The sequence below is a fragment of the Mustela putorius genome, unplaced genomic scaffold, assembly GCF_011764305.1.
Source record: "Mustela putorius furo isolate JIRA1106 unplaced genomic scaffold, ASM1176430v1.1 tig00000813_pilon_pilon_pilon, whole genome shotgun sequence".
Taxonomy (NCBI): Eukaryota; Metazoa; Chordata; class Mammalia; order Carnivora; family Mustelidae; genus Mustela; species Mustela putorius.
This window is the reverse complement of record NW_025421485.1, coordinates 1,336,458-1,359,157: the sequence shown is the minus strand read 5'-3', so window position 1 is coordinate 1,359,157 and position 22,700 is coordinate 1,336,458. Positions and strand designations below refer to the sequence as shown.

The following is a 22,700-nucleotide window of genomic DNA, read 5'->3' as shown; positions in this document are numbered from 1 at the left end:
CAAGTTTAAAGACATTTGGGTCCAAATTAATCACTACAATCCCTGGTGAACAAGGTGGAAAGAGACAATTCTACCCTCTAAGTTTCCCCCTCCGATCTGAGGGAAACCATCCAAGGTATTGACCACCCAAACACCTCAGAATGAATTCAGTGGAGCCGACCTGATCTGCGGTGCTGCCTGACAGCTGAACATGGCAACGGAAGAAAGATGAGATCAAAATCATCCTGGCGCTCTGCAGCTTCGCCACCATTTTGGCCAAGTGTCTTTGCAAACTGAAAAATGGAATTTAACTTTCCAAGTTCACCTACAGCGTTGATGGCACGACCAATGGTATCTCTGTCTATTTCTTGTCGGACAATTACTTGGTGACATCCTCTGCAGAATATTTTTATTTAAGTTTTTTTGTTTTGTATTGTTTTGTTTTAGAGAGGTAGACAGACAGACAGACAGACAAAGAGAGGGAGAGGGAGAGCTTCTTCAGCAGGCTCCAGGTCCAACTCTGAGCCTGACATGAGGCTCAATCTCACCACGGAGAGCATGACCTGAGCTGAAGCCAAGAGTCAGACGCTGAACCAACAGAGGCAACTCTCTTTGGGGGATGTTTTATATGAACTGAGTACAGTGGGGCAAGCCATGAGGACAGACTTCATCTCCGCTATAGTGACAATCCCAACCCCTCGAGTTCTGACTAGTTTATGCATTCTCATATTATAACCTGGCAAAAAATATTTAAAAACACCATGGCACAGAAAGAGTCATAGGTACCATGTATGGAGCCCTCGGGCAGTAAGTATCAGATCATCTCATGTCTCACAAAGCAGCTGCCTTATAATTAATGTCAATGTCGACTTGAGAAACAATTGTTCAAGAATCAGATGTGCAAAGTTAGGCTAACAGTAGTCACAGGATAGGTTCAGCACATATGATCTGCTTCCAGAAGTGACAATAGTAGCTAATTTTTTTTTTTTTTTGAGGATCTACTACATGCCAGGTGTTTTGTACAAATCTCTTAAATCCCACAGCCATCTTGCCAAATGGAATGAGAACACCCCTTCTGAAGATGAGGAAACCTAGGCCTGCATACAGGGATGCCTACCGACGACATGTTAGCAGGAATTCAAAGGCCAGTGTTTGAAGACAGACATGCAGGATTCAAAACCTGAGCACTTTCCACAAGATGGAAACAAGCCAGAATGCATTTTCTGCTTACGTTTTATGCCAGCATCAGGAGCTTTTGACTCTGTGGGGGAGAAATGGCCTTAACAATCACAACTTGGAAGGGGGGTTACAGATGTCAGGAAGGCATCGCTTCCAATTTGGTAATAGCGGTAATTAGTTCTTCCACTTTGAGGAATGGTAGGTTTCTTCTTATTCACAAGGCAAACTGCAGTCTTAGTCATGATCTCTTCCCCACCTTAGGCCAAAAGAGAGATCAAAACCAAATTTGAACAAACCCAATAAAACCCAGGATCTGAATATCTATATTCAACCCTCCTCCTCTAATATGGATTTTTCCTGGTCCTGAGTTTTTATTGTGTCTTAATTTTCAACATTATGACCTAGTTTTAACAAGCTGAGCTGCCTTAAATCCCCATTCCAGACTAAATATTCTCACACTACTCCAGGCTTACGGGAGGAGAAGGCCAGAATTCAGCATCCTTTACCTTGTGGCTCTCTGGACACATCCCCACTCTCAGCAGGAGCAACCCTGGGACACGGGTCCTGCGTATCTTCTGTTTCAATTCATAAAAAAGGCAAACACCTTACAATGCATTCATCTTCCCACAGCTGTAACTTGCCCTTGATCATCCTTGTACCTGAGACCAAAAGGTACTGTGAAAAACAGCTGTGCACAGATTCCCTGTGACCAGGGGCCCCAGCCACGGGCCTCAAGGAGACAGTACTAAACCAACCGACAGAGCAGATGGTATCGTGATCTCCAACACCCAAGCAAAATCCCTTGGGTAATTACCTGGGTGACCAGGAGGTGGCTGGCTAGCAGAATGAACTGAACGTGTAGGGTGCATGGCCTTCAGATCTGTTGTTTAAGTAACAAGGGGAAATGGGGGTGCCTTGGTGGCTCGGTTGGTTGTGCGACGGCCTTTGGCTCAGGTCATGATCCCGGAATCCCAGGATCGAGTCCTTGCTCAGCAGGGAATCTGCTTCTCCCTCTGACCCTTCCCCTTCTCATGCTCCCTCTCTCTCTCAAATAAATACAATATTTAAAAAGAGAGAGAGAACGAGAGAGAGAGAGAGAGAGAAGGGGGGGGATGGAGGGTGTTACCCAGGATGATCGAGGAGGTCGTTCTCGCCCCTCTCTACTTCTCCTGTGCTCACAGGCACCATATGCTCCAGCCTCAATGGTCTTCTGTAGCTACTGAAAATACCAAGACCTTCCTGGCCCCAGAACCCTCTGCCTAGACTGCTATCTGCTCCTTGTGCATTTCCTTTCTGGTACTTACCATGATTAGCAATTTATGTTTGGGCTATTTTTAAGTGTGTGTGTGTGTGTGTGTGTGTGTGTGTGTGTGTATTGGGGTGGTGGGGGATGGGGTTTGGGGGAGTCTCCCCTATTAGAACAAAGGCTCTAGGAGGGTAATGATGTGTCTTACTCAGCACTTAAACCTAAACTTAGACTAGGAAGACACTATAAACATAGTAATATTTAAGGCATGAACCAGTGTGGTCCTACTCGATCGCCCAGAAGCAGCCTCTCATATTCCAAAAATGATCTTTTGTCCAAAACTGAAAGACACTCACGGAGTCAGCAGCACAGACGAGAACAGTACCGGAGTAATGCCACAATAGTACGGAGCCGCCCAGCTGCAAACCCGCCACAGACTGTCTCTCACCTCTGTACCCTTATAAGGTAAGCACGAGGGTCAGACAACTGAGAAAACAATGACTCAAAAGGACGAGGAGACTTGCTCATGGCTGCACAGCTGTGACCACGGGCAGCAGACCTGGACCCCAAAGTGTGGCCTGGCCCCAGAAGCCACCACACACTGGACGTTAGCAATGTCACACCCACCGGCAGGTGCCGAACAGCCCAGAAGGGAGGCTGGTGGCTCCGGCTGCGGTGAGGGGCGCAGCAGCCCTGAACGAGGCCTGGAGAAGAGGAGGCTGGGCGGGCCTGCGGGGCCGGCCGGAGCGGACGCCAGGCACATGGGTCCACTCGAAGCCATCACGGGCGGTCAGCACCCCTGAGAAGGAAAACACCAGAGGAATAATAAGAGGGCAGGGAGACCAGACTTCAAGTGTGGGTGTTCACAACCATTATCTCCTTCATCGGGGAGTGAAATCGCAGCAATAACCGCCACTCGTGAAGCACCGACTGTGAAAGGAACGCAGGTTTGCTACTTTACCGTGAAGTCGTTTAATGTTTATGACACCTTAGAGTTCAGGAAAATGAGTTTTGGAGAATCGAATGATCTCGTGCAGGGACATGCAGCTAGAGTGAGAGGGTGGTCTCTGAGCTAGCTGCCCTGATTCGGAGGGTCACCCTCTGTCGCATCGGGGGCCTCACTCAGCCCCATCGGGGCGCCTTCCCGGACGCGAGCTGAGCCGGGAACACCCCCAAGTTCAAGCAGCAGGAAAGAGCACGGAAAACACAGGGAAATCCACTTGGCAGGGAGAACAGCTTTTTAAAGGGATAGGACAACAGAAGGGACAGAACACAGAATCTTAAGGAAAAGACCGCTATCTTTCTTCTGACTCTGATCCATTACCTTCCCACAGGCACTGACTCAATGAGCGAACGGCGGGCCATTCCTCCTGTATTAACCAGTCTCGTTCCAAACCCCCATGTTACCGAGTCTGATTAAATGGTCAGGCAAACCACATCTTTTAAGTGAATAACGTGAGCACTAAACACCACTTCTGAATCAATATTAGGTGTTTTGTCACTCACAAGTAGTGACGCCAGGAGGTAATGATTTCCTGCTTTTGTGATCGCGGTGCCAGCATAATCACACTGCGATCCGGTGTAATGATGTGCTGTGAACAGTCTTGCACATTCCCAGATTGCCTGATAATTCATAATATATTCAGAGACCAACGGAGCATCCTGCTTGTACAGATACGACAGTCTTTTATGTAACATTCAATGAAAGGAAAAAATATTTAATAAAATGTCAAGGTATTTTTTAAATACCAGTATGCCAAAGAAACATTTATTTGACCATATTATTGCGGTTCAAAAATGGTGAAGTCATGCACTATTTCTCATAGGTAACACTATCACCCGTGTAGCAATTTCATAAATACTTAGAGCGTAGATGCTAACATTTTAAAGATTTAATAAAAATTAAAAATGCTGAATTATAAGCAATTCTTGGCTGTTCAGCGGGATTTGGCCGCACTCAGTACTCCCTCCCTCTCCTTAAATTCTCCCCTCCCACAGCTTCCCTAGCACAAAGAGCCCCATCTTTCATCCTCTCTCTCGCCTGCGCTCTCCTGTCCCTTTTGTTGGGAGCCCTTCATGCTCCATTAATTGGGGAAGGTCCTCAAGGTGTGTCTCACGTCTCTCTCCTTTCTCATTCCATATTCTTTCCCAAAGCGCACCCACAACAGAGCCCATTTATCATCTACGTGCATGTAACTCCCAAATTAGTATTTCCAGCTCCTCCTTCTCTTTTGAATTCCAGAGCAGTAAGATCCACTATCTGCAGGATCTTTCCTCTTATGCATTTCAAGGTGTGTAACTTTCCCCAATTCCTTATCTTTTCTTTACACTCCCCTCAAAATGTCTTGTTGGTAACTATGGCTACCTAGCTCACCAAAGGATGTCACCACCCAACAGGCAGACCCAGTAAGATCCTAGAGCAGATCTTGACCCTTCCCCTCTCAGTGAATTCATACCTCCTTGGTCCTCATCAATCAATGCATTTAGTACTAACCATTTCACCTTCTAGATATCTCTGAAAGCTATTCTCCTCTCTCCTTCTAGACTTTCAAACCCTACTCTGAGTTATGTCACAGTCTATTACTCCAATGGCTCCCTAACTGGTTTTTATATGCCTGTACTGGTCTTCCTAAAAATTTTTCTCAACATGGGAGCCCAAGTGATCTTATCAAAATGTAGACCTGATCCTAATACCTCTCTCTCTTTTACAAAATCCTTCAATAGTTTCCTATGACTCAAGTGATAGGCCTGCCATCTTGCCCATGGCCTGGCTTCCGGGCTTCTCCACAGGGCCCTCTTACACTGTGCTCCCGACTCTCTGGACCTCAGCCACGCTGTCCACCTGTCAGGCCCTCACATGCATCATGCTACTTCCCGTCAAAAGGCCTTAGCACGTAACTGTTTTATCTCCCTAGAAAATGGTTTCCTAGGCGCCTGGCTGGCTCATTTGGTTGAATGACTGCCGTCGGCTCGGGTCATGATCCCGGACTTCTAGGATCGAGTCCCGCATCGGGCTCCCAGCTCCTTGGGGAGTCTGCTTCTCCCTCTGACCTTCTCCTCGCTCATGCTCTCTCTCACTCATTCTCTCTCAAATAAATAAATGAAATCTTAAAAAAAAAAAAAAAAATGGTTTCCTTCTCATTGTAGAGTACACAATTGTGATGCAATATTTAGATCTCAGCTCCAGCATTATTTCTTCAGGAAAGTCTTCCCTAACTTCACCAAATCCCCTGTTTGGGTTCTCTTCTGTAGTACTTGTCACAGTTGTAATTTCACGTTTGTCTATCATTATTCAATGACAGTCTGTCTCCTGCACTAAACTACAGCTTCCAAGACAGCTGGGATGCCTGTTTTGCTCACTCTTAAAACCCAAGTGTCTAATACTGTTCCTCATAGGCAGCAGATTCTCAGTTAAAAAAAAAGAAAAAACAAAACAAAACAAAATAGAAAACCTACCTCTGCATAAATGCATGAATATTAATGTAACTCAGGACTATATTACTGAAAGACAAAAAGTGATAGACTATTGTTGGAATACCGAAATGTGCATAGGAAATGTATAAAGACAGAATGTCCAGATATTGGGCTACTATAGCTCAAAAGGAAACATGACATTGTACTTTACGACTTCAAGATCCTTCTAAAATGGAATCTGAGAAAACGGGAATTAAACACCCATAGGAATCATGTGCTTACCCACTGTCAGTGAACAGGAACTCCAAATGGGTCATAAGAACTTCCCAACGGGAGACACTGTAACGCTGCGCCAGAGAAAGAGCGATGCTGTAGACGTTTTCCTCAAGTGTTCTTCAAGAATGTCCATCAGCCACGGGGAAGGGAGAGAAGAGAAACATATTACCTTAATCAGCCAAGAAAACGTTCATTAGGACTCTCTCCGGCTGCGAGGGGTACAGTCGGCACAGTCCTTAATAAGACGTTTCACAGTAATTCAGGAAAAGTACTTCCAAGGAATTCTAATGCTCCGTTTTCACCGTGGTACACTGCCATTGACGAAGGAACGGTCTAGACCAGTGGTTCTCAGCCGAGGATTCTGCGCCCCTGGGGACATCTGACAGTGTCTGATTATCACAGCAGGAGCGGAGGTGGTGAGGGCTACCAGCTTCTAGTGGGTGGGGGACAGGAGCGCGGCCGATGGCCAAGCCTCCTGCAGTGCCCAGAACGGCTCCCCCAAAGCCGTTATCCAGTCCAAAGTGTACCAAGCGCGAAAATTTTCTGGTCTAGACACCAGGGCCTGTAGTCAAAAAACAGTGCAAAGGAAACACCAGCAGCAGCTACATTCTGAGAAAGCAGAGGTGGGCACTCCACAAACATTTACATTTCCCAGTGCCGGGCACTGTGCTAGCCACTTAGGACAGAAAGTCGAAACACGTGTTTCTTGAGGAACTCACAGCGTAGCCCTAGCGGACGATGTGAGAGGTGAACCAACAATTAAATAAAACAGAGGGGATGCCACCAGCGAGGACTTCGAATCCGGACAGCAGCGATGAGCCAGTGACTGCCAACCCGCGCTCAAGTCTGGAGGACACGCAAGCGGACCAGCAGCGAGGCAGTTCCCAGAGAGGAGGCGGAGGGGAGGTCGGCCAAGGGGACTGCGCCTTATCCTCTAGCAGTGGGGAGCCCATGGAAGGTTTAAACCAGAGGATGTGATACACCTCCAGGTGTATCAGGAATTCTGGGGGCGCCTGGGTGGCTTGGTTCGTTAAGCGAATGCCGTCGGCTCGGGTCATGATCCTGGAGCCCCAGGATCGAATCCCACATCAGGCTCCCTGCTCGGCAGGGAGTCTGCTTCTCCCTCTGACTTCTCCCCTCTTACTCTCTCTCTCTCTCGAACACATATAAATAAATAAAATCTTTAAAAAAAAAAAAAAAGAATAATAATTCTGGGCCAGGGTGCCCACATTAAAGCCATTCTGGAAAGACTATTATGGGGCCCCTCTACCCCCAAGCAGACAAATTATTAGTTGGAGGATTGGTGGACAAAACCACAGGCAGAGAAATGAAATCTCTGTTCTTTTTAAATGATACTGCTAAGATTGCATATACCCTAGCAAAGAAAACCAGGACATTTACTTATATGTTTGATTAGCCAGGAGTCGGGAAACATTTTCTGTAAGCAGCAAGTTAATAAATCTTTCAGGCTTTCTGCCATACATACGGTCTCTGTAGCAAATTCTTATTATTTTTTTATTCTTGTTTTCCCACAACCTTTAAACATGTAAAAGCCATTCTTTGCTCATGGACTACAAAAAGGAGGCCCAGGGATGGAATAAGTCCGTCATGGCAAGAATTACCAGAACATTGTCAATTTAAAAATTTCTTAAAAGTATTTATTGAGTACACCTCTCCCCACGATAGAATGAGAAATCCTTGAGGATAGCAACCATTAGCCATTCATCCTTTCTGTTAGGGGAGTCCGAGTCATTGCCTGATGACATGAACGTGTTCATCAGGTACACACAGTGTTACCACCTGATAAGGGGGAAAGCAACCAAGCTATGTTGTGCCCTCTTCAAGATTACCCTGACTAAACACTGCCAAGCGATCATGTAAGAGACACAAGCAATGAAGGACATATACACCGCACCTCCAGAATACCGATGCCATGGAAATGGATCACAGTTAGTAAGAAAATGAAGAATGGTCGCCTTGCATACAACTAAAGATAGAGAAGGTAGAACTGCGGAACACGAGGAAGCAGGTGCTTCACAGGTTCTTGTATGTGAGAAGCCAAACTCCCATCTCTGAATCAAAATTGCTAGCTCGGAAATGCCAGGGATGCTCAGACATTTTAAACAAGCCATTCAAATGCTGTTGTGTATTTTTCTAAGGAACAAACTCTGTAGAAGATTCTATTACATGTTTGTCAAAAGCAGGTCTTTGTCCTTTAGGACATACTTCATAGCATACACTAGCCGGATATTTAAAAAAGAAAATCAAGAACAATAACCCTAGCAAAATGTAATAGACGATGCTAAGACGTGTCTTACCTTGTAATATTTATTCTACATAATAATCCTCTTCTAAGAAACCAAGAGTATGGCACCAAGGACTCCCAAATGCCTGAAGGAAAAGCCCACTGGACTTGGCAATGGGAAGCTGAGGCTCACCACTCTGGCCGTGTAACCCTGAAAAACTCTGTAAAGTTGATTCTCAGATTCCTCTTCCAAAAGTGAGGAGGTTGGATTAAATGACCTCCTTGGTCACTTTCCAAGTAGATATTAAATGACTCTAATGAAATATTAATCTCCAGGAGAACAGAGGGGCAAAAAAAAAGTGATTCTGTACTTCTCTTAATTAACTAAATCCTGGGACAGATTGTTCTATCTTTTCTTTGATCGCTCTAGTCCCTGCCTACTCTAAAGAGAATTTGGGGTATCTTCTGGTAGGAAAGAAGCTCGGGCTAATACAAACTCATTACAGAGTGCCAAGTCTACTTTGCCACTTTCTTAAAGATTTAAATGATAATAATGAAAAACAGCAAGTTTCACTTCCATAAGCAGGGCCATCTTTGTTATTTTAAAGTACTGTACCAAGAGGGAAGAAAAACCATTAAATATAGGCACAATTTAACCTTAGTTTCAAAGGCTGGAAGGCTCGACTGAACCGCATGCAGGTGTCTTCCTGGGAACACAATCGGGCAGTATGGGGAGGCCAGGAGGCACCACGAAGATGGGGATGGCTTTGTTACGTGAGAAGCCAAGGTCAACGTCCCAGTGAAGATCCTACCACCCATGTAAACTTGGGCCAAGTACTCAACACTCTGAAGCCTCACGTTCTTCAGCTATAAAATGGGGACGACATTTTATGTCATAGGGTTACCTTGGGGATTGAATAACATTTACGATATAGTTTACAGAGCACCTAACACAACTCCTTGCACATGGCAAGCACTCCACAAACTGTGGTATTAAAGACCAAACAACTCTACTTAGTAACAACCATTGTGGGTGAACACATTTTCCCACTTTTTTCTTTTTTTATTTGTGTTTTCTCCCCCCCCCCCCACCACCGCCACCACCCGCTTTCTCTACCTTCTGACAGGTAAGTAATTCTCATTTGATCTAAACTAAAAAATGGAGACCAGTATTAAAACCAAGGGGCATTCCATACCCACAAAGAAAAATGAGAGACAGAGAGGGAGGTCGGGAAAGGGGAAAGGGAGGGGGAGAGAATCTCAAGCGGACTCCCTGCTGAGTGTGGAGCCTAAAGCGGGGCTCGTTCTTGTGACCCTGAGATCATGACCTGAGCCGAAATCGAGTCAGATGCTTAACCGACTAAGCCACCCAGGCGCCCCTTTCACATTTTAAATCCATCCCTTCATGAGACAAAGGTGTTGCTTACTCTGCTAAACCAAGGATAGTTTCCCTTTTGTACTGGTCGTCTGCAGTAAACCGCTGCACATCCACCCCCTTCCGAAGGCCCTGAAGGACCTGAGCCTGAGTGAAATCCAGGAGACGTTCGTTGTAGTAGTGCAACTGCTTGGTCAGCGACACCAGGTCCTCCGGCCAGGCTTCATGTCCATATTGGGTCACATGCCTGGTGACCATCTTGATTAGCTCTTTGGGATCAGCCTGTAACAAAAAGAGTGACAACAAAAACAGAGCAAAGTAAGAGACCATGTCTACTGGGCTGTATTCAGCTCGTCCCCTGTTGTTTCATCAAGGCTCACAACCACCCTGAGCAATCAGTGGCAGATGTGGTACACTTTCAGACCACGAAGTCAAGACACAGAATTGAGTCTGGAAGGAGGTTTCTGGGCTCTTGCTCTAGTGTTCCTTAAAAATCTCCAACTAGTTAAAAAATAATGTTCACTTGCTTTTTTCAACTACCATCATCCTACATTAGACTGATCATTTATAATTCACCCTGGAAGTAATTTTTGTCATCATGCCCCTGGATAGAGTTTCTTTGGACCATCTAAGTATTCTCGATAACAAAATAACAGTTCCAATACCACCACTATAAATGCCTAGAGAACTAAGTAGAAGAGTGTTTTCTGCAGGGGTAAGTAAGGAAAAAACCCACCCCTACTCCTAAAATCATAAAATCTTCTAGTTATATAAGGGAGCACCCAACCAATTTTTACTCAGCTCAGTTTGGGGCTCACTGGGATACTGTTCTATAATTCTTAATAGCTTCTCTAACAACAATAAAATTATTCAAATAGAACAAAATCCAGAATCTAACAGTTGACAGGAAAGAAAAATAAGTGATCAATTGGCCACATTTATTTACATTAAAGTTGGTCTGGGCATCAATGAAGGAACAGCAGCTCAACCATGAAAAATTTGGGGATATTTAACAGGGAGCCTGATACTTGAACAACAGTATCTCCATCACTCCCAACTCCTGGGAAGACATGGTTTATATTTTAATATAAGCGAATAAGGAAAAAACTCCAGGATCTACCTTTGGTTCTCAGAAACACATCTAATTATAGTAAGCTGTCAGCATTTCTAATGTGTGAGCCATTATTCTGAGCTATACAAGGAGATTTGTCAATGTCGAGTCTATATTACCAAACCCAGCCTGACATTTCTCTCTTGATCCTATTAGGGAACAGTCTGGGAGAGCCGATAAAAACCAATTAAAGAAATCTTCTTGGGTTCCAGGAGGTGGAATTGAGGAAAAAGTCCATGTTTTTTCCCTATTGCAATGCATACACTCAGTTCTATTGCAAAAACCACAGGCTAAGGATATCTCAAGTCAAAAGACTTGGGATTGAAAACCACCTCTCCAAAGTAAGGTACGAGACCATCCTTCATTTGTTCCAATATTTCTTGTGCACCTATTTTGTGCCAAGTGATGCATTAAGAAGATGTGACTCTTTCCTCCAGGAATGCAGTCTACCAGGAGACACAATCAAGCAGTTGTAAAATGGTGTGACACAAATGAGCACGGGATGCCATGGGAATACAGACAAGCTGGTTTTGGCAAGCTGGGTGTGGGTCTCTGGGGCACCTTCTTGGAAGAGTTAATGCCCAGATTAACTACTCAGGTATCAGCAGTTAAAAACGCCAGCAAAAACCAATGAGACCAATTCCAGGAAAGGGTACAACAGGTGCTAAGGCCTACATAGCTAAGACCTGAAAGAAAGAAGGCATGAAAGAAGCAAATCTACCCGCCATTAGAAGAGATGTGGAAATCCGCCGCATACAGATGGTACTTCTCACCACAGCTTCAGGCCTCAGCATCCAGGGCCATCTCTACAGCTGACATTCACCCCCACCGCCTTTCTGCTTACTGACTGAACCCTTGGACAGCACCGAAGTCACACACCAAGGGCTCAGCCAGACCAGAAGTGATGTGGTATAGGGCCACCGCTCCAGGGCCGGTCAGCCGGTCTACACCTGCTCTGCCCCCCAGGTGGGTACCACTGTTGCCTGTTTGCTCACACCTCATCTGGTTAGCACGGGTCTGCCTAGAGGTAGAGAGAGCGAGAGCACAAATGCAATGAGCAGGGCTTCAGGCTGGCAGGAGAGCTCTTCTACAGCCGTGCTTTCACAGAGCACCCTGCGGCCCGGTTCTGCACTCCAGCTGCTAACCCGCATTCACCACAAGAAGGACAGCTTTCTCCCATAGTCACTCCGACCCTGTGCTTTCAGACCGAAGCCCTCAGTCTGCAGTTGCCTCAAGCACTGGGAAGGAGAGGCCAGACCCAGGCAGCCTATCTCTGGGAGGGACTCCGAGCCCCTCTCTGCCAGGCTGTTGCTTTCCACTCCCGTTCATGAAGCTCACCGCCTCCATGTCTCAAGGCTTTCCCACAGGTTTCCTTGATATTCAGGTTTTACCTTTTGTTTTCTGGCATCTTAGGGATTTGGTACCTGTTTGAGGAGAGCGACCTACACACTCTTCACTTGACCTCAATTGTGTAACGCCTTCTCACTTCTATTCTCTTTGTATTCTGATACAATTTATGGAAAAATCCCAAGACCTGGTAGAGGGCAGAGCTCCAAAATGGTAGCACAAACCAACACTGAGCATAATCACTAACATTTGTGTGGGCTTTTCTTTATCCCACAGAAAGTTTCCAGTCTCCATATACAACCTTCGTCTTCATGTCTTTGCCAATGAAGAAAATGACACGGCCTAGTGAAATCAGCATGGACCCACAGAAGGCCCTAGCTAGATGATCTCGTGCTGTCTTAACAACTACATACTCAGTTGTGTCATCTACAAAATGGCAGTAAAACACAGCCTGCACGGTTGTGTGAAACCCAAGAGACAATATATATAAAACACACAAACCCAGGCCTGGCATGAAGCAGGTATTCTGAAAATGAATGGGACTGTGGGATTTACTCAAACCCGCTCACTTTAATTGTACCTCCACTACACAATTTGTTTTACATTGCTTTTTCTCAGAAATATTAAATTCCAGCTTATTGAATTATGGCAAAGACCATGTATACTTCCTGAGCTTGTCCTTTCCAGAGCGCAGTAGATTCTCTCGCACAAATCAAGTATGAGGTAAGAGGGGATCGTGGGGACAGCAGTAGTGGCTTTCAGGTCAGTGGTACTGCACGCTCCAGGTCCCTCACTCAGTAGGGATGCAGTCTGGGGCCATTATTTCCTACCTGTTTCCTCACCCATAGGAGTCCATAAGCACAGCCTCCTCATGCTTTGTTATGGGGCACAAGTAAAACAAAGTATTTTAAAGTACTCTTGTCTCCCTCATTCTAAGAAAGCAAATTGGACCTAGAGCTTACACTCAAGGAATTAAAAAGCAGAGACAGACAAACACATACACAGAACCCACAGAAGGCTTCTGATTAGAAGCACCATTACAGGGTCTCAGACCCAGAGTGATGGGAACTCCACAGAGGGAGCCAAGGGAGGGATCCTGTCTCATGGCTCTCCAGGGGCTCAGTTTCTTTGGATGTAAAACAAAGGAACATCACCAGATGATCCCCCTTTTAAGGCTAAAATGCTATAAATGTATAGGAATTCAATCATGAAAATAAAATAAATCCTTGGAAATTCCTCCAGGTGTGGAATTTTTCTCATGTATCCCACCACTAAATCTTCAGAACAGATCTTCACTCCAAGTACAACCACAGACTAATGATTAAAACAAATATATTCCGACACAGCTTAAACAACTTCAATGTCTTTTCCTTAACTAAGTTGAAATTACGCAGCCCCTCTGCACTTTTTATTTCAGATTCTTTATACATCAAACACATTCACTATACTAAGAACTATTTAAGAATAAATACCTAATACTTGAGTCTTCAGTGTGGAGACAGGCGTAGTACCAAACATACATGTAGTGAATCTCATCTAATACTAACAGTTCTGTGGGACCAGATTCTACTAGTATCATACGTTTTAGAGACGCAAAAGGAGACACTTGACTGAGGCCACTGGGTTAAGTAGCAGGGTGGCCTGTGACTCCCAAGCACAATGCCTCCCCCCAAAACCACCATTTTCTACTTGGTCAACAAGGAAGGCATAGCTCTTGAGATTATAAATATCCTTTAAAATTTTTTTTCTTTTATTTGAGAAAGAAAGTGTGTGTGAGAGAGAAAGAGAGAGCACAAGCAGAGGAAGAGACAGATGAAGAGGGAGAAGCAGACTCCCCGCCGACTCAGGAGCCCATGTAAGTCTTGATCCCAGGACCCTGAGATCATGACCTGAGCCAAAGGCAGACACTTTAGCAACTGAGCCACCCAGGCGCCCCCTGAAATTACAAGGATCTTGGCAAGCCCAGTATATGCAGAGCTCCCACCAAATGTAATTAAGTTTTGGTATGAGAGTCCTTTTACAAATGATCAGCTTTCACTGATGGATTTAATGTTGTCATTGTACATTACTTACATCTAGATTGGCTTTTTTTTTTTTTAACACACATGTGCATTCTCCCTCTCATCCCTTTTATACACATATATGCAAGTGTAAATACAAGCAACCCTAGAGGACACACAATAGTAGGTGCCCAACTAAATATTTGATTCAAGCTGTATCTGCAAGTCTTTCATTTTTTTCTTCTCTAATGACAACAAAGAGAGTTTAGAATACCCTTTTCTGTTCAACCCCTTGACATAAACATGCCTGCTTTTAAAATTCTGTCCTAATAATGGTGGTGACTAGGAGCAGGTAATTAATTCTTTGATGACAGGTTCCTAAGGGTCTTCAAATTTATGGATCATCGAATACTTGTTAAATGTACAGAAAGGTTTTCAAACCTTCAATTTATTGTGTAAAACACAATACTAATGAGAAAGGACAACTCGCAAGGGCTTCTAAGAAAAAGGAAAATCAGTTATGGGTAAAAACCACAGGAACGGGCATCAGATACCCTGATTACTGGCTCTTCTCCCTGAGCTCAGGGTTTTCCATTACTAAAATTGAAGCCATTTTTTCTTTATAGAATCGTCATAGAGATGAAGTGAGGCTAGGTGGATTAGCACTCTGTAAGTTGTAGCCCTCTATGCAAATTATCCTCTTACCATTATCATCACTACTTCCAGCTCTTCCTCAAGGAACTTTACTGGTTGTGATTACTTCCGATATTTAAGTTTTAATAACAGTTCTTCCCCTGAGCTTACACTTTCTCTCAACATACTCCAAAGCAACCCCCTACCCCTACTCATCCCAAAGCTTCATTTCATTCATTCACTCAGGCCCCAAGTGTATGGCATTCAAGTGTCTAAGCACTTTGACGTGAATGTCATTTGACCCTCGTACAACCCAGTGATGTGCATTCGAGACTATGGTTCCCGATTCAGAGACCCCAATCTGCCCTCCACACAGTCTCAGCTATGGTCCGCTAGCGAAGAACCGAGGCAATCCTCTTGCCTCTCACCTACTGCCCTGTCTACAACAACAGGCCCTTTTCCCCCACGCTCCCAACGGGTCTCCATCAGTGTTCTCCATCCAAACTGACACCTGAAATCCCTGCTTTTGTGTGTGTAGGGGATAGTCAAAGCTCTGTCTCTTTTCCCAACGAAGCTCAATGCCATGATCCAAGGGTATGAAAGCTTTTGGCTTCTAGGAAGCTTTTGAAGGACTTTATAGGTAGCTTCAAAATCTGCCTTATTCAGTATTCAAAGTAATATTGCAAAACATCACAGGCTGCAAAAACTAACAACATAAAAAGGCATCAAAAACTTGCACAGAAAGTGTGGAGAATTAAATTATTCTAATTTTCCCCCCAAAATTTGGCAATGCAGTTCTTCATGGGGTGAATAAAATATAATTTCTTCAAAGTATATGGTCAAGTCCCTGTAAAAAAAAAAAATTATGCCTAAATATTCATGACTACAGAATGCCCCATGACTTAATCTACTGCTTACTAGTAGAGGTAATAAATCCATTCGGGTTTAATAGTCTCCATTTCTTGGTAATATTGGTTGGGAAGTTTTAAACAGGTGGTGTGTTTCCCCTCTAGGGCTGTTATTTGCTTGAGATAATTTTCTACTTAGTATTTTCAATTAGTGGCTTAAAAAAACCACATTTTAGAAATAGTCTACCATAAAGTTTTGAATTCCATCCCCTGCTGGGTTTACTTCTCTAGCATATAAAACTAAAGGACATGTTTCCATTTTTAACCGATTTTATCTTCTGAAACTTTTTAAAAAGAATGCTAGAAAAGATCACACTTCGAGATGCATTTACAATAATTATAAAGGTAAGGTATAATTGAAAACAAAATCAGGGTAAGAATGTGCCTATTCACATTTGCGTATAAAACTGTGACATACATATGCATATTCATAAACTATTTCTGGAAGGAACCAAAAGGGAAACACTGACTTTTTGCTGTCTACCATTCTCATCATTTGGGTTTTATGGCCATGTGTGTATTATTTCTTAAATATAAAAACACACAGTCAATCACAGTCAATCAGGATAAATATGAGGAGAGAAGACTCTTTACAGCTGACCGTCGTCAATCATTGTCCTCTGTCACTAAAAAAAGTAGAGGCAAGATGGCCTCCTCCACAGATAAGCTAGGGAAGCTCCAGGCCCTGTGCTGGCTGGCCGGCTGGCCGGCTGGCTCCAGGCAGGGCTTCCCATCAGGATGTACAGGTCCTTTGTCAGAAATAACCCCACAGATTCTATCAGTACTTTCATTCAAACCTAGAAATCTACCTAAGTTATCCTCCCGCAGCTCAGAACCACAGGGGGTGGAAGGAGAGAATGGGAGGGCTGAAAACAGAAACAAGGTGAAGTGACAACTGAGTGAAAGCTCGCTCTGCTGAGTGCTATTATGCGTAGGCAACAAATGGAAACCGCTTTTATTTCAATTTCTACAGTGATTCATCGTGAGTTTGTTATATTTAATTCCAAACTCAGCAGTGCTGTTTTATGCAAAGGAAGATGCTAACAGGACTGGAATCGTGAGCCGTTAGGTGGTCCGTGGACAGCTCCGGTACTTCCGACATCCGGTTCTGGTGGCCTGTCTGAGTCCTGCCAACCTATGCAAGCCGGAGCTCCCAAAACCCAGGTCTGAAGGCTGCCCCGACCCGTGGCAGCTAATGGTTCCTGAAGCTACGCACATGCCAGTCAGCAGCCACTGAGGAACCACAGCGGGTGAGGTCCTGGGGATTCAGAGAGAGAGAGAGATGGGTCCCTAAACCCAAATAAGATCGCCACATGGAGAGGGGACAGCCGTGCATCGCTGACCACACCACAAAGAACCGCTCACAGGGCGTCCGCACAAGAGCAGCCCAGGTCTGCTCAGGAGCGGAGAAGGTTCCACACAGGAGGCTCTCTGGAGCTCAGACTTAGATGCTGAGAGTGGGAAGAAGACGGAGGCACTTAAGTGGGGAAATCACATCTGCACAGGCGCAGCGGTGAGAGAAGGGATGTGAACTCCAGAGAGAAATTCTGAGGAGCTAAAACACAAACTTCGAAAGAGCTGGTGTCGGGCTCATGGCTGCTGGGGTGAGGAAGAGCCGGCCCGATCACCGAGGGGTTCCCCTAGCACGCGAGGGAGAGCGACTTTACCGGCAGCCGCAGTGGAACGTCCGGCTGGACAGGACTCTCGGGGCCTCCGAGCCAGAGACGCTCGGGTCCCAGTCAAAGCAGGCGGAGCTGGGAAGCAGAAGCACCAAGTGACAGCTTCCCTTCCTACCACAGCAACCTGGGGCGAGCCACTGGATTTCTCAGAGTCTTACCTTCCGCCAAATGGGGATGCTCAAAAGGTCAAGGGGCAGAACAAATGCAAGGGCCATTGTAAGAGAAATGATGGCTTTTCGGGGTTAGTCTGCTCTTCCTCCTGCCCACAGACAATTCCCACATGCACGCCCCTAAGTTCACCCTTGTTGTTATCCGACCCCTCCCCTCTTTTCCACACTTCTTAGCCAAACAGAGGAAACCTTACTGGTCACAGTGAAGTTGGCTCACAGATGGCATTTCTGTCCTTTTCATCTGGGGTTAAGTAACTCTTCAACGTTTTCAGTTTCACAATTTTTTAAATTTAAAATTTCAATACCATCTCCAATACATTGTGAGAAAATCCCACATACACACAGGGCACAGGGACGCTTCGACACGGTCGTCCTGCTGTTCTCTCTGTGTGGAGCGCGCTCGCCTCCTGTCTCCTGCTGCTGAGCTCATCTCTTCGTCTTTCCTCAAAAGTCACTGTCTCGATTTGAGATCTTCCCCGAATCTGTTTAAATTGTACTCTACACACACATACTTCTCATTCTTCTTTGCTTTTTGTTTTCATAGCTCTTATCACCATCTAACAGAGTATATTTATTTCCTTATTTTGCTTATGACGCCCTTTCCTCGATGGAACATAAGTCCAGGAAGGGCAAGGGTTTTTACGTACTTTGTTCACTCGTGTTTCCCCAGGATCTAGAACATGGCCTGGCATAAAGCAATCACTTGATAAATACTTGAATACACACACACACACACACACACACACACACACACAATTCAATCATTTCACATGTGCTACAGATTTGCTCATTAGTTCTCAATAATCTACCCAGTGAACACTTATTTACTCCCTTTTATTATCCAGGTCCTGCTCTAGGCATTGGTAAAACCAACAAATACAACACAGACGCTGGCCTCAAACAGTTCATCATCCAGGGAGATGAGAAGTACTTAAATTCCAAACAAGAGAGTGCTTCAGAGCTATGACTGAGGTAAGTATAGGGCAGGACAATGCCCACGGAAGAGCACCAGACAGGCCTGGGGGCACGGCGGCATGGCGGCAGGCAGCGGGAAGCCTGCCCAGTGAGGTAGCACCTAAAGCAAGGAGCTAAGCAAAGAAATGTTGCAGGTGAATATTACAAGCAAAGAGTATGAGTTTGAAGACAAGGAAAGAGAATACACAGGACCCCTAAGAGATTCAAGTGTCCTGGTGTAGCAGGAACAAAGGAAGATGAAGTTGGAGAAACAGGAGGGGTCAGACCGTGGGGGGGACGCGCAGATCTTGCCAGGACAACGGAAATCACGGAGGGATTTGAGGCAGAAGACAGGATGACCACGTCTCCACCTCAGAAAAGCCATTCTGACAGATGTTTGGGAAAAGATACAAACTAACAAAAATGAAGACAGGGTGAGGTTTACCAGGCTGTTACAGTGGTTAGGGTGAAGGAAACATGGAGACTGAATTAACTTGAAAATACGGGGAAGAGAGGCGAAAACAACTGGAGAGTTGTTCACACATCTATTAACTCCCTATGAACACATCTACCTGGAAGAACTTCAGAAAGACTTTGTATCTTGATGTTAAAAAAAAAAAATCACGGAAACTTTCTAACTCTTCAGATCTCCTTTGAGACTACCAACCAACACAATGCTTTCCAGAGAGTTGCCAAGAAGTCCCTGGAGAGTGAGCTGGTTCCTGAGCCGGTGCTGCCTTAACCCCTACTGGAGGGCACACCTGTTTCTGTCTGGAGCAGCCGAGAAGTTAGAAATCATGTTGGGAGGCATCACTGCTGTGCCACATGGACTTCACTGGCTTGTGTTCTAGGATCTAATGCTGCTTCCTGAAGCAATGACCCCGAACAGCAGGTGCCTTCTGCTATTGAGCCCAAAAGGAGAAGGGGAGCAGATGTTAGGAACCATGCCATGGGCCGGGGTGGGGGAAGGGGAGGTATGAGCAGTCTAACAGCCAAGAATCAGAAGCGCAGGCCTGGGGCAAGAGAGGAGAGCTCCAAGGAACCTCTTCCAAGGAAAAGATAGTTTGATAGGAAAATGGTGACAGGAACAAGGCCAAGAGTTGAAGGGAAGTAGCGGGGTGACACAAGCTGGAAGGAAGAAACAGAAATTGGAGTTAAGGGTAAAAGGGGCAAGAATAAGTCTTACTATTCTTACCACGATGCCAAGCTTTGGGTCCTTCACATGAGGCACTCAATATATAAAATACAAGACCTGGAAATAAAATGCTCCCACTTCTACTAAGTGAAAGAGCTGCTGGGAACACAGAAGAAACCAAGATGAAAGCACCTTTACTTCTAGCCCTTCGCTTTCAATGTTCTACTTTGTCTCTTCCTATGCTGCAGGTGTGGACATTGTCAATGGGGTTCCTTATGGAGTGACTGCAGCATCTGAAGAAGGAAATGGATTTTCAGATATAAAAGTTGGGGTGGAATTTAATGGTCTTCTCCTAAGTGACCTCTCTCAGAAACAGTACATCATTTGGGACTTTTAACTTTTGGTACAAAATAATTTACTATAGGGGAAAACAGGAAAAATACATGCTGTACTCGAATTTTCCTTCAAGAGGACTACCTTAATTAGGTTGTCAAGAAACTGAAGTGGGGCCACAAAGTGGCTCTGCAGCAAGTCCTTTGGCCCTTCGAGGATGGACGCGTGGTCCGGGCCGTGTGGGTCTGCAGTGCTCTTTCGGGGAGATCCTCCCACCCCCATGTACGCAACTGTCTTCTACGCATTTACCGTAAGTGCTGGGCTTAGGAACCCACAACCATCTTTTCATGTTAACGCTCAGAGCCCAGGGCACACACGAGGTACCCAGCTGACTGGCCTTTCGACCCTCTGTACTCACGGAAAGTGGAGCACAGCGCTGGGCACACAGTGCGATCGTAACACAGACCACGTACATGGGAACCAAAGAGGGGGCTCCCATTGCCATGGTACCCGCTCGGAAATCTCAGTCAAGTACATTCTGAAGACGTGACTGACTTGTATTTATAACAAGGCACAATGCTTTTGGTCAAAGTAAAGCTTCACTGTGTTTCAACACACTTGGGAACTTTAGAGAAAATGGTTACTTGAGTCCATGCTCAGCACTAATGAAAGATAGGGTACTTAAAAGCAGACTCCAGCAAACACGCCGTGAACATTCTTTGCCAGCCGTCTGATTGAATGTAAGAAAGCCATTAAGTACGCTGTTCTAGAAGGAAACTTGCCACATTTCCACCTATATAATCACTTCTTTCCCTCAATTTATAGCACAGTAGGTCAATTTCTTATTTCACATAAAAACATACCTGAGATATAAAAACAGAACAAAGGAAAATTACTAGAGCATGGAAGAAAATAACTGTACAAAGCGGCAGTAGCTATCAAAAACAAAACAGAACAAATCCAGAATCTCCAAAATAACGAGTACCTTTTATTAGCTGGAAAAAGAAGAAAACATTCCTTTCTTGGCCAAATGTCATCGTGATCAAACTATGCCAGAGGACAGTCCATGTCTAATAATGTCTCCCACGTCTAAGCCTGTGGGAGATTATCCTGTGTGTCGTAAATGGTTCTCCCAAGCCTCCCCACTGCCCTTACTCTCTTTAAAGAAAAAGTGATGAAGGAAAGCCACAGGTTTCTGCCACAAATGGAATGTTTTCATGTGCTTAGCTATGCTTTGGGTGGCTGAGACCGCTAGAACTTTCATTCACATTTGGATTGTGAAATTCCTTCTTTACAGTGTGCTATGAAGTCAGGGGAGAAAGAATCCTGCCTCAGTGCATTTGAAACCTTTTATTGGTACACATACTGGATCTGAAAGTCTGATCTATTTGCTTGATCTACTCTTAAAGGTGGCAATTCTTTTAAATACTCCAGTACAAAAAACAGACAATTTCCCAAGGCTAATATTTAAAACTGGTATATACAGGTAAACCTCGTGGCATCTGTCACACCTCTGTGTCCACAGAAGGTGGCACATGTAACCCAAGGCCACGCTTAGACTCTCTGGCTCAGAAATCAACAATAAAGTTGTATCAAAATTGTCTGGAGCGTGGCAGCAAGTGGGCATAACATGTTTCAAGATTTCATCTGTCCAGCTACTACTCCCCTATTTCTGGCTTTAAAATAGATCAAAGTACAGCGCTGCTCAAAGAACTACAGTGTCTACTGTCCTCAGTTGGAGCCATGTTCCTTTTGGGGAGTGGGTTAAAAAGCCAATTCTTCATTTCTCCTCTCCTACTACTTTCACCTACCCTAAGCACTTTGCAAAATAACATAAACGACAGCAAAGTCGCAAGGAGAATCGGCATTCACAATACACACTGGAAACTACCTCTTCGTGATGCCTGGAAAAACAACTCTGTCCAACAGAGCAAAGGCAAGGGCAAACCCATCAGGGAGAATGTTCGGGATACAAAGCAGAATGTGCTGGATACAAATGATTTTAGAGAAGCTTTAATTCTGCTTGTTAATCGAGTGGAAACCACAAGGACTCACCCTGTAGAGAGGATGGCACCTGTCCTTGAAACACGGAGCCAGGCGGGCATAGATCTGGAGGCTACAGTAATAGGCCGCCAACTGCAGAGACAGAGCAGAGTGGGCCTGCTTTTCAAAGCACTTGTTAGCATCTAACACCTAGAAAAGAACATGACAGAACAAACTCCGCTGAAAGGAAGTTAAGGAAATCATCATAAACTATTACATTTCTAGTCATCACTGGAGAATTTCAACTCAAAGTTTCCACCGCATCATCTCAAGCTCAACTTTAAGAGGACCATGTTCAATGCAGAAGATACTATAAAGGCAGATCCTATGAGGGTAAAAGAAGATTTGAAATTAAGACTTCAGCTAAAATGGTAGCATTTGCTCTCAGAATACCGATACCATAGTCCCTCCAACACACAAGAACAATGAAAAGGAACCGAATCCTGTAATGACCAATTTACTGGTAAAAATCCCCAGTCTCAGTTTTTTGTTTACTCCTGAAGTCCTCTCTTGGTAAGGGGAAACTTACCTGTGGCAAAGCAAGAAGATAAGCAAGACCCAAGGTCATGTCATTTGGTAAAGCATCACTTGCCAGCTGCAAGAGAACTGAAGGCAAGAAGAAAAAAAAGCATCATTTTACTTGAGGATCTACATGACCTTCGTAGTTACTTAA

The 22,700-nt window shown here is 44.8% G+C and overlaps 1 protein-coding gene across 5 annotated transcripts in view; it reads right to left on the bottom strand.

Annotated features, from left to right (window-relative positions):
* The window catches only part of NBAS (NBAS subunit of NRZ tethering complex), a 316,898-nt gene that overhangs the window by 88,849 nt on the left and 205,349 nt on the right, over positions 1-22,700 (bottom strand). For all 5 annotated transcript variants that reach the window (XR_006608058.1, XR_006608057.1, XM_004745820.3 and 2 more), the window contains 4 exons: positions 22,557-22,633; positions 22,040-22,177; positions 9,767-9,996; positions 6,101-6,211 (listed from right to left, as the gene is read on the bottom strand). Coding sequence is in view for 3 of the 5 variants with exons in the window: in XM_004745820.3 (XP_004745877.1) it covers positions 6,101-6,211; positions 9,767-9,996; positions 22,040-22,177; positions 22,557-22,633 (556 nt within the window). In the remaining 2 variants the exon portion in view is untranslated. The remainder of the gene's footprint in view (positions 1-6,100; positions 6,212-9,766; positions 9,997-22,039; positions 22,178-22,556; positions 22,634-22,700) is intronic.